General features: G+C 44.0%; 1 protein-coding gene across 2 annotated transcripts; it reads left to right on the top strand.

Annotated features, from left to right (window-relative positions):
* The first annotated feature begins 467 nt into the window (after positions 1–467).
* On the top strand, positions 468–12,772 carry PHOX2A (paired like homeobox 2A). 2 transcript variants are annotated; one of them, XM_056560268.1, is made up of 3 exons: positions 468–855; positions 10,682–10,869; positions 11,935–12,772. In XM_056560268.1, the coding sequence occupies exons 1-3, from the start codon at positions 642–644 to the stop codon at positions 12,361–12,363; spliced, it is 831 nt and encodes a 276-aa protein (XP_056416243.1). In that variant the 5' UTR covers positions 468–641; the 3' UTR covers positions 12,364–12,772. The 2 variants fall into 2 exon arrangements, with proteins under 2 accessions (XP_056416243.1, XP_056416242.1); XM_056560267.1 differs by having other exon boundaries at positions 10,667–10,869.
* Positions 12,773–13,183: the final 411 nt, after the last annotated feature.

Below are 13,183 nucleotides of genomic sequence, written 5' to 3'. Positions count from 1 at the left end.
AATAGATCTGTGGAGAGATATAACAGTATAATAGATCTGTGGAGAGATATAACAGTATAATAGATCTGTGGAGAGATATAACAGTATAATAGATCTGTGGAGAGATATAACAGTATAATAGATCTGTGGAGAGATATAACAGTATAATAGATCTGTGGAGAGATATAACAGTATAATAGATCTGTGGAGGGATATAACAGTATAATAGATCTGTGGAGAGATATAACAGTATAATAGATCTGTGGAGGGATATAACAGTATAATAGATCTGTGGAGAGATATAACAGTATAATAGATCTGTGGAGAGATATAACAGTATAATAGATCTGTGCTGTGACGTCACAGTATAATAGAGCTGTCAGTGACGTCACAGTATAATAGATCTGTGCTGTGACGTCACAGTATAATAGAGCTGTCAGTGACGTCACAGTGGAGCCGTTATTTATCCCGTTATAATGATACATAGATATAATAACGGTGATAAGTGATAGAACCGTCTAATAGGTGGGCGGGGCGTGCGGAGGGGCGGGGCCGGCATTGTGACGTAGAGGGGCCCCGCCCGGGCCGGGGGGGTGCGGGTATTAGAGGTGGAGGAGCCGGAGTTTCGGAGCAGAGCCCGGGATGTGCACGTCGTGTCCGCCATGGATTACTCCTACCTGAACTCCTACGACTCCTGCATGGCCGCCATGGAAGCCTCCGCCTACGCCGAGTACAGCAGCTGCTCCCAGGCCAACTCCTTCCAGTACACCCCGATCCGGAGCAGCTTCACCGCCAACCCCGGCTGCCCCCCGCTCACCCCGGCCAGCTGCACCCTGGGCGCCCTGCGGGACCACCAGCCGTCCCCCTACTCCACAGGTGAGTCCCCCTCACTGCTGTCATCTCTAATAGTAATGACTACAACCCCCATCATAATGACTACAACCCCCATCATAATGACTACAACCCCATAATAATGACTACACCCCCATCATAATGACTACAACCCCCATCATAATGACTACAACCCCCATCATAATGACTACAACCCCCATAATAATCACTACAACCCATAATAATGACTACAACCTCATAATAATCACTACACCCCCATCATAATGACTACAACCCCCATAATAATGACTACACCCCATAATAATGACTACAACCCCCATCATAATGACTACAACCCCCATCATAATGACTACAACCCCCATAATAATGACTACAACCCCCATCATAATGACTACAACCCCCATAATAATGACTACAACCCCCATAATAATTACTACAACCCCCTAATAATGACTACACCCCCATAATAATGACTACAACCCCCTAATAATGACTACAACCCCCATAATAATCACTACAACCCATAATAATGACTACAACCTCATAATAATGACTACAACCCCCATAATAATGACTACAACCCCCATAATAATGACTACAACCCATAATAATTACTACAACCCCATAATAATGACTACAACCCATAATAATGACTACAACCCATAATAATGACTACAACCTCATAATAATGACTACACCCCCATAATAATCACTACAACCCATAATAATGACTACAACCCCCATAATAATGACTACAACCTCATAATAATGACTACACCCCCATAATAATGACTACAACCCCCATAATAATGACTACAACCCATAATAATGACTACAACCCATAATAATTACTACAACCCCATAATAATGACTACAACCCATAATAATGAATACAACCCCCACAATAATGACTACAACCCCCACAATAATGACTACAACCCCCATAATAATGAATACAACCCCCACAATAATGACTACAACCCCCACAATAATGACTACAACCCCCACAATAATGACTACAACCCCCACAATAATGACTACAACCCCCACAATAATGACTACAACCCCCATAATAATGTCTACAACCCATAATAATGACTACAACCCCCATAATAATGACTACAACCCATAATAATGACTACAACCCCCATAATAATGACTACAACCCCCATAACAGTGACTACACCCCCATAAGCGACTACTACTACTCCCATCATGGAACAGACTTGTTTCCATGATAGGAGTAGTAGTTCTGCCGGTGGCTGGGGAGGATTCATAAGTGTTTGTACTACTTCTCCCATCATGGAACAGACTCTGTTTCATGTTGGGGGTTGTAGTACAGGGGCTGAGGGATTGATCGCACTAGGTCTCCCTTCTGACACCCGATGCGATCAGAAGTTATTTAGCAGGGGAGCGGGCGGCATGGTCCCCAACCCTGCGATCACCGATGTATTTTTACTTTAATTTTTAAATCCCCAGCGGGAGCCCTGAATGGCCGGCACTGAGGAGCCATTCGGGGCTCCCGGCGGGGTTTTTAAACTTCAGTGTGTATTACTGTATAATCACATTTTATTCCCCCCATGTGTATGATCCCCCCCCCCCCCCACCCAGCGGAGACCTGTCATTCCATTCCCTGCAGCTCATCTATGTATCTGACAGGAGAAGCGGAGAATGGGGGGACCTGTCCCCCCTGTGCACTGTTATAGCGCTCCATTCCCCCCTGTACCTTACCTGTCCCCCCAGTGCACTGTTATAGCGCTCCATTCCCCCCTGTACCGGACCTGTCCACCCTGTGCACTGTTATAGCGCTCCATCCCCCCCTGTACCGGACCTGTCCCCCCTGTGCACTGTTATAGCGCTCCATTCCCCCCTGTACCTTACCTGTCCCCCCTGTGTTATAGCGCTCCATTTCCCCCTGTACCGGACCTGTCCCCCCAGTGCACTGTTATAGCGCTCCATTCCCCCCTGTACCGGACCTGTCCACCCTGTGCACTGTTATAGCGCTCCATCCCCCCCTGTACCGGACCTGTCCCCCCTGTGCACTGTTATAGCGCTCCATCCCCCCCTGTACCGGACCTGTCCCCCCTGTGCACTGTTATAGCGCTCCATTCCCCCCTGTACCTTACCTGTCCCCCCTGTGTTATAGCGCTCCATTTCCCCCTGTACCGGACCTGTCCCCCCTGTGTTATAGCGCTCCATTCCCCCCTGTACCGGACCTGTCCCCCCTGTGTTATAGCGCTCCATTCCCCCCTGTACCGGACCTGTCCCCCCTGTGCACTGTTATAGCGCTCCATTCCCCCCTGTACCGGACCTGTCCCCCCCAGTGCACTGTTATAGCGCTCCATTCCCCCCCTGTACCGGACCTGTCCCCCCTGTGTTATAGCGCTCCATTCCCCCCTGTACCGGACCTGTCCCCCCTGTGTTATAGCGCTCCATTCCCCCCTGTACCGGACCTGTCCCCCCTGTGCACTGTTATAGCGCTCCATTCCCCCCTGTACCGGACCTGTCCCCCCTGTGTTATAGCGCTCCATTCCCCCCTGTACCGGACCTGTCCCCCCTGTGCACTGTTATAGCGCTCCATTCCCCCCTGTACCGGACCTGTCCCCCCTGTGCACTGTTATAGCGCTCCATTCCCCCCTGTACCGGACCTGTCCCCCCCAGTGCACTGTTATAGCGCTCCATTCCCCCCTGTACCGGACCTGTCCCCCCCAGTGCACTGTTATAGCGCTCCATTCCCCCCTGTACCGGACCTGTCCCCCCCAGTGCACTGTTATAGCGCTCCATCCCCCCCTGTACCGGACCTGTCCCCCCCCTGTGCTCCGTCCTGTACAGAGATGAGTGGGGGGGGGGGGGGGGGGGATAGACTGACAGGTCCTGGAGCAGCGGCGGGGAAGGGAGCGCTATAACAGTGCACAGGGGGGACAAGGGACAGGTCAGTACCGGCGGGGGGAATGTAGCGCTATAACACAGGGGGGTCAGGTCCGGTACAGGGGGGAATGGAGCCCTTCCTGTCATCTGCCCCCACCCCTAACCAGTAAAGGACCACCAGACTTATACCGCTGAGTGTGGCTGGAGACAGCTGTCCTGTATGGGGGTCCCCACCCCTGACTAATAAAAAACAATAGGTGAATGTCGCTTATGGAGGACCCCAGTCCCCCCCCCCCTCCTGCTGTTAATTGCACCTCCCCCAAACCCCCATCCAACTCTTGGATAGTAAAAGACCACCAACCCTCCAGTGATCCTAGTGCTCCCCATAACCTCCCCAAACAAATTAGGAACCCCCACTGTTTCGTAACTCGACCAGTGTGAGAAGGGGCTCAGCCGACATCTGTGGGGGCACAAGTGCTGCCCACCTCCCACCCCTATAACCACTGACCAACCTGGAGACCCCAGCCCCCTCCACAGTCCAGACTCAGCTGTCATCTATAGGGGTCCCTCAGATCTGCTACATCCAGTGACACCCCGGGTCCTGTGTATGGGGGGGTCTCTATGCCCCCCTGTATCCGAGGGTGTCTGTGTATTAGTTGGGAGGCTCCTTTATCTACTGTATCAACTATCGTCATTCCCTTTGTTGTGTTGCTTCTATATAATCCCCCTATCCGCATCTACTATATAAATTGTGGCCATCAGTGATGTTATCTGTCACCATGTCGCGATAGAATCTGCTACCAGAATCCCATTAGTCGGTCACGCGTCTTTAGGTCAATACATTATAGAAGTGAATTAGTTAATTAAGTTAATTAACGTTTCCTTCGGTTTCATTGTCTAATAATTGTGTCAGTCGCGACATATTTACTACACACTCATATCGGCCATAAATCTCACGTAGGACGATGTTCTCCTTATGTGACAATGACATCTACATCTGACGGTTTCTTTAACGTTCTAAATCACCGGATACAATTCGAACGTTCGTAACTGTTATAAACGTTTTAAACGGTTAAAATTGTCACAACATTCTAACGATAATTATCATCATCTATAGATAACATACAACCTGATCAGAGGATTGGTTATTAATACATAAATAATTAAAATACATTTGTATAATTGATCCTATAATTGGCTCATGCTAATAGTAAAATATAGATATATATTTGCGTCAATCAGATAATCGCGATAGTATGAGTAAGTAATTCGTTTTACTGTTATATCAGCATAGTAGTGATGAAATTAATACATTTGGAAATATATATATATATATATATATATATATATATATATATATATATATATATATATATATCCTGATCTCCTTGTAATAACATTCTATTACGATACAACCAATATACACCTAATGCCATGGTCATGCTGGGAGTTGTAGTTTTTTAATAACTGGAGGCAGCCAGTGCCTTATGATAACATGATATTGTTAAAGATTATTTCATCATAATGTTAAATCAGTGCTTTTCAAGCAGGGTGCCTCCAGCTGTTGCAAAACTACTACTCCCAGCATGCCCGGACAGCCTTCGGCTGTCCGGGCATGCTGGGAGTTGTAGTTTTGCAACAGCTGGAGGTACCCTGGTTGGAAAACACTACGTTAAATCATGATACTTTTATAATTCTGTACTGTATGTTTCCCTCGCGAAATTAATATTCACTAATTAATCTTGTCCAGGTAAATTAAGGTAATCCTAAATGTATCGTGATAGCATGGTAGTTCTCTTATACATCACGATAGAAATGTGTCACCATCATGATTGCATTTCGGATGTAATAACGTTTTGTTATTATAAGGTCTTTCGATTAAATCGCTGTCAAATTCGGGTTTTAACTCCGCATATCGCGACATTACCGTATCAGACTTTTGTTTTTGTTATTTTTTATGTATTTATTTATTTATTTATATTGTGAAATTCGTTTGTAATCCTAAAATTTCTAATGGTGATTGTTTCACAATAACATAGAGTAGAATACTAATGGCAAAACTGAACTCTGATGTCACGATAATTCTGTAGCATTACACATAATATAAGATTATTTTATATCTGTAAATTCAAAATCTGTACGATGTATTTACAAATAGATTTGCATTGGGAAAGGGCAGAAAATGATACTCTGAAATTTATAATGTTGTAAGTACAAATAAATACATCGCTTGTTACCCTGACATTCTATAGAAAACCCTTATGTCCTGATATAATTCTAATTTAATAGATTTTTCATGATGATTCTGAGTTCGGTTTCGGTAGATCTTGTATCCTCTTTATATCATACGAGGAAATACTTATTCCAGTTGTTCTCCTAACACCCTGATACAATTAGTGATCTCCATATTGCGATATGACGATAATTATTCTATTTCGGTTGATATTGTATCATCCTTGTATTATAGGAGAGAATAACTGTTTCTCAGTTCTTAAAACTTTTATGATATCCCTAATCACCGATTTAATTAGTGATCCGCATATTGCGATATGAAGATAATTATTAGATTTTTTTTTTCAGAATTCTCAGTTTCGGTTGATATTGTATCATCCTTGTATTATAGGAAAGAATACATGTTTCTCAGTTCTTAAACTTTTATGAAATCCCTAATCACCGATATAATTAGTGATCCGCATATTGCGATATGAAGATAATTATTTTAAAAAAAATCTGAATCCTCAGTTTCGGTTGATATTGTATCATCCTTGTATTATAGGAAAGAATAACTGTTTCTCAGTTCTTAAAACTTTTATGATATCCCTAATCACCGATATAATTAGTGATCCGCATATTGCGATATGAAGATAATTATTAGTTTTTTTTTCATAATTCTCAGTTTCGGTTGATGTTGTATCAATTGTATCATCCTTATATTATACGGGACAATAATTGTTACGCATACATTCTTATACCATCCATCGTATCACTAATGGCTCATATAATTTGTAAACTGCATATTGCGATATGACCGTAAAATTAATTCAGTTTTTCTGAGATGACTGGACTTCATTTATACTAATCCATTACAACAGATCGTCATTATATAATGGGGAAAAATAGACATCCCAAAGAGTTTCTGCTTTTTATAGGATAGCCATATGTTGGGACATAACTGTTGTAGTAAAATGATATAGTAATAGGGTTGTGCTTCGTAATATTTAGATTGATGACGATGATGATGTGTCTCTTTAGTCTTTTTGGGAAAAGTAATGAACATATTACAGAAAAATGTTTATTACTAACATGAAAGTCTCATATCACGATACGCTGGGGTATGAAGTTTTTGACTGTCAGCGATTGTATCCATTTAGAATACATGATTGTTATGTATCCATTTAGAATACAGACGGTTACAGAGTATTTGAGTGTTTTCCAAACAGTGTGTCTCCAGCTGTTGCAAAACTACAACACCCAGCATGCCCGGACAGCCGACGGCTGTCCGGGCATGCTGGGTGTTGTAGTTTTGCAACAGCTGGAGACACACTGTTGGGAAAACACTAGAGTAATCAGTATATATTGATTATTGTGATAATAAATCTGGCTGTTCCTGATCACTCCAGATCCTATCGCGATATAGAATTGTATCTGCATTGTTGTCTGTTGTTCTGAGTTCGGGGGTCGCATTCTACAGCAGATAGGGGGCGCTGCTCCAGTTGAGGATCCCGATGTATGGGGGGGGGGGGGAGGGTCTATATGGGATGGGGGTCCTCTGTATGGGGGGTCCGGGAGGTAGGATGACTTTTTAGGGATTGAGGCTTTTAAAGTTGTGGAGACCCCGGGAGACTGATCCTTCCCTTTGAAGTGTCCACATTGTATCCAGCGCTGTCAGTGATACATTGTGTCCCTGCAGGGGCCCGAGCTGGGGGCCCCTCCCTGCCCATTCCCATCTATAGCATCTGAAAGGAATCACCTCCCGCCGGTCCGGCACTGCAGCTGTGCAAGGAGGAGACCATTATAGACTGTAAATAGGGACACGGCCCCTTTAATGAGTCTAATTACTGGAATGGATGATGGACAGGACGAGGATGAACACAGAGCTGAGAATATTCTGTATTATACCCAAGAACTGCACTCACTAATCTGCTGGTGGGGTCACTGTGTACATACATTACATTACTTATCCTGTACTGATCCTGAGTTATATCCTGTATTATATTCCAGAGCTGTACTCACTATTCTGCTGGTGAGGTCACTGTGTACATACATTACATTACTTATCCTGTACTGACCCTGAGTTATATTCTGTATTATTCTCCAGAGCTGTACTCACTATTCTGCTGGTGAGGTCAATGTGTACATACATTACATTACTTATCCTGTACTGATCCTGAGTTATATCCTGTATTATACTCCAGAGCTGTGCTCACTTTTCTGCTGGTGAGGTCACTGTGTACATACATTACATTACTTATCCTGTACTGACCCTGAGTTATATTCTGTATTATTCTCCAGAGCTGTACTCACTATTCTGCTGGTGAGGTCAATGTGTACATACATTACATTACTTATCCTGTACTGATCCTGAGTTATATCCTGTATTATACTCCAGAGCTGTGCTCACTTTTCTGCTGGTGAGGTCACTGTGTACATACATTACATTACTTATCCTGTACTGATCCTGAGTTATATCCTGTATTATACTCCAGAGCTGTGCTCACTTTTCTGCTGGTGAGATCACTGTGTATATACATTACATTACTTATCCTGTACTGATCCTGAGTTATATCCTGTATTATACCCCAGAGCTGTACTCACTATTCTGCTAGTGGGGTCACTGTGTACATTACATTACATTACTTATCCTGTACTGATCCTGAGTTATATCCTGTATTATACTCCAGAGCTGTACTCACTATTCTGCTAGTGGGGTCACTGTGTACATTACATTACATTACTTATCCTGTACTGATCCTGAGTTATATCCTGTATTATACTCCAGAGCTGTACTCACTATTCTGCTGGTGAGGTCACTGTGTACATACATTACATTACTTATCCTGTACTGATCCTGAGTTATATCCTATACTATACTCCAGAGCTGTACTCACTATTCTGCTGGTGAGGTCACTGTGTACATACATTACATTACTTATCCAGTACTGATCCTGGGTTATATCCTGTATTATACTCCAGAGCTGTACTCACTATTCTGCTGGTGAGGTCACTGTGTGCATACATTACATTACTTATCCTGTACTGATCCTGAGTTATATCCTGTACTGATCCTGAGTTATATCCTGTATTATACTCCAGAGCTGTACTCACTATTCTGCTGGTGAGGTCACTGTGTACATATATTACATTACTTATCCTGTACTGACCCTGAGTTATATCCTGTATTATACTCCAGAGCTGTGCTCACTATTCTGCTGGTGAGGTCACTGTGTACATACATTACATTACTTATCCTGTACTGATCCTGAGTTATATCCTGTATTAAGCCCCAGAGCTGTACTTACTATTCTGCTGGTGAGATCACTGTGTACATACATTACATTACTTATCCTGTACTGATCCTGAGTTATATCCTGTATTATACTCCAGAGCTGTACTCACTATTCTGCTGGTGAGGTCACTGTGTACATACATTACATTACTTATCCTGTACTGATCCTGAGTTATATCCTGTATTATACTCCAGAGCTGTACTCACTATTCTGCTGGTGAGGTCACTGTGTACATTAAAGGAGTAGTCCAGTGGGGAACAATTTATCCCCTATCCTAAGGATAGGGGATAAATTCGAGATCGCGGGGGTCCGACCGCTGGGGCCCCCCTGCGATCTCCTGTACGGAGCCCCGACAGCCCGCGGGAAGGGGGGCGTGTCGACCTCCGCACGAAGCGGCGGCCGACACGCCCCCTCAATACAACTCTATGGCAGAGCTGAAGCGCTGCCTTCGGCAATCTCCGGCTCTGCCATAGAGATGTATTGAGGGGGCGGGTTGTGGGGGCGTGTCAGCCGTCGCTTCGTGCGGAGGTCAACACCCACTATCTGGCCGGAGAGCCTGGCCCCCGTACAGAGAGATCGCGGGGGGCCCCAGCGGTCAGACCCCCCGCGATCTCAAACTTATTTCCTATCCTTAGGATAGGGGATATGTTTTTCACCACTGGACTACCCCTTTAACTTGAGTAGTGGATACATGGAGTAGCCTTTCTGCAGAAGTGGTTGCTGCAAATACAGTGAAGGAGTTTAAGCATTAGATTATCCTTAATATAAGGGAGGAACAAACATAAACTATCTATAAAATAGGGATGCCAAAGGCTGTCCGTGTCCGGGCATGCTGGGACTTGTAGTTGTACAACAGCTGGAGGCACACTGGTTGTGAAACACTGATTTAGAGAGCCATAGTGACTGCCCAAGAGCTGACAATCTAGAGGTCACGGCACAGGGGGAGATGCTGCCATCTGTGTCTCCATTATACCTCAGGGGTCCGCACTCTCCCCATCACCCCTAATAACACAGATCAGTAGGGAAGGGTCAGAGATGAATCCCATCTGCCTGATACCAGAGAACAATAGAGCAGCCATGTGATATATTGTGATATAATGGGATGTATTGTGATATGATGTGATGTAATATGATATATTGTGATGTAATGTGATATATTGTGATATAATGTTATGTATTGTGATATATTGTGATATAATGTTATATATTGTGATATGATGTGATGTAATATGATATAATGCGATATATTGTGATATAATGTTATGTATTGTGATATATTGTGATATGTGATGTATTGTGATATAATATGATATATTGTGATATAATATGATATATTGTGATATAATATATGATATATTGTGATGTAATGTGATGTATTGTGATATAATATGATATGATATATTGTGATATCATGTGATGTATTGTGATACTGTATAATGTGTATTCCCTGTCCTGACCAGTCTCTCTGCACACAGTGCCCTACAAGTTCTTCTCCGACCCGTCCAGCATCAACGAGAAGAGGAAACAGCGGAGAATCCGGACGACCTTCACCAGCTCCCAACTAAAGGAACTAGAGAGAGTGTTCGCCGAGACCCATTACCCCGATATCTACACCCGAGAGGAGCTCGCCCTAAAGATAGACCTGACCGAGGCCCGAGTGCAGGTAAATGAATCCTCCAGAGCTGTACTCACTATTCTGCTGGTGAGGTCACTGTGTACATACATTACATTACTTATCCTGTACTGATCCTGAGTTATATTCTGTATTATACTCCAGAGCTGTACTCACTATTCTGCTGGTGAGGTCACTGTGTACATTACATTACTTATCCTGTACTGATCCTGAGTTATATCCTGTATTATACTCCAGAGCTGTACTCACTATTCTGCTGGTGGGGTCACTGTGTACATACATTACATTACTTATCCTGTACTGATCCTGAGTTATATCCTGTATTATACTCCAGAGCTGTACTCACTATTCTGCTGGTGAGGTCACTGTGTACATACATTACATTACTTATCCTGTACTGATCCTGAGTTATATCCTGTATTATACCCTAGAGCTTTACTCACTATTCTGCTGGTGAGGTCACTGTGTACATTCATTACATTACTTATCCTGTACTGATCCTGAGTTATATTCTGTATTATTCTCCAGAGCTGTACTCACTATTCTGCTGGTGAGGTCACTGTGTACATACATTACATTACTTATCCTGTACTGACCCTGAGTTATATCCTGTATTATACTCCGGAGCTGTACTCACTATTCTGCTGGTGAGGTCACTGTGTACATACATTACATTACTTATCCTGTACTGATCCTGAGTTATATCCTGTATTATACTCCGGAGCTGTACTCACTATTCTGCTGGTGAGGTCACTGTGTACATACATTACATTACTTATCCTGTACTGATCCTGAGTTATATTCTGTATTATTCTCCAGAGCTGTACTCACTATTCTGCTGGTGAGGTCACTGTGTACATACATTACATTACTTATCCTGTACTGATCCTGAGTTATATCCTGTATTATACTCCAGAGCTGTACTCACTATTCTGCTGGTGAGGTCACTGTGTACATACATTACATTACTTATCCTGTACTGATCCTGAGTTATATCCTGTATTATACTCTGCACTCACTATTCTGCTGGGTATTATACAGCAGGTTGCGGTACTTTACCGTCATATTCTTACACATTTCTTCTTCCGCCCACAGGTTTGGTTCCAGAACAGAAGAGCTAAATTCCGCAAACAAGAGAGGGCGGCAAATTCCAAAAGCGGCAGCAACAATGGCGGAACCAACGGCAAAAAGTCCGACCCAAGATCTTCATCCGAAGACGATGAATCCAAGGAATCCAACTGCAGCCCCACCCCCGACAGCACGGCGTCCTTGCCCACCGCATCAAGCCTGAACAGTCCGGGGGGCAGCCTCAGTCCCAGTCCGGGCTCTGGGCCCGGCCTACTGCCCCCCAGTCATAACACCCAGACCCTAAAGCCTCCGATTTGGCCCGGAGTCCCCACCAGCAGCAGCACGGCGGACCTCCTGAAAGCCTGGCAGCCCACAGACTCGGTGCCGGGACCCTTTGCCGGCGTCCTGTCCACTTTTCACCGGAAGCCAAATGCCCTTAAGACAAATCTGTTCTAAAAAACTGAGACAATGATGGAGGATGAAGCCACGAAAGGACAATGTCATAAAATCGCTAAAAGGAAATTACTGAGGTCATCACCGGTGGTTACCACGGCGACAAAACTTCTCTCTACAGAAAGGAGATTTATCCCAAATCCAAGATGGCGGACCTCAGCGGTGACGGCAGGGCCCACCCCCATCTACTGCGGCCGCCATCATCCATCATCCAGTTTTATTTATTATTTATTGTATTTAAACTCCGACCTGACTTTTTGTACAGAGATCGCGAGACACCGGAAAAGTGACAATTTTACCGTCTTTATCCAAAGAAAATGTTTGCGTAAAATGAGACTCATATTCTCTAATTTTTATGTTTTTCAATAGTTTTTTTTAATACTTACAGCTTTTGTTCAATCAGATCTAGAAAAAAAAGGACGCCACTGTACCCTTTAAGTGTCCCTCGAAGTAAGCCCCTCCCCTCTAAGCTTCCCTACCAAGTATACCCTTCCCCTTTGACTATGTCAAGACAAGACTGTTTAAGAGTCAGGGCTACAGTGTCATGTGACCCCTCTCAAGTCTTCTGATTGGGTTAGGGCAGTCAGAGGGGAGGGGCATGTTAGAACATGTGAGGGCCCAGCAAAACATTTAGCGGGATCGGTCATGTTATACCAGTATTATTACAATGTGTGATAATGTCATCTGGTCATGTGACTTCCACTGCTCTTCAGAAGTGGAGACTTAAGTTTTTGTAAAGGGCGGCCATTTTTAATAATACCGCCACCCGCCACGATCTCCCATGTACATTACTGTACAAAGTATAGAACTTTTTTTTATTTTC

This window comes from Hyla sarda, chromosome 2 (assembly GCF_029499605.1).
Source record: "Hyla sarda isolate aHylSar1 chromosome 2, aHylSar1.hap1, whole genome shotgun sequence".
Taxonomy (NCBI): domain Eukaryota; kingdom Metazoa; phylum Chordata; class Amphibia; order Anura; family Hylidae; genus Hyla; species Hyla sarda.
Note: the sequence above shows the minus strand (reverse complement) of the source record. Positions and strands in the feature narration are given on the sequence as shown.

Excerpts from the sequence above, each read along its gene's own strand:
- PHOX2A (XM_056560267.1), top strand. The coding sequence starts at position 642 with ATGGATTACTCCTACCTGAACTCCTACGACTCCTGCATGGCCGCCATG. Across the intron at positions 856-10,666 it reads GCCGTCCCCCTACTCCACAG|TCTCTCTGCACACAGTGCCC; the intron begins GTGAGTCCCCCT and ends TGTCCTGACCAG. Across the intron at positions 10,870-11,934 it reads TGACCGAGGCCCGAGTGCAG|GTTTGGTTCCAGAACAGAAG; the intron begins GTAAATGAATCC and ends TTCCGCCCACAG.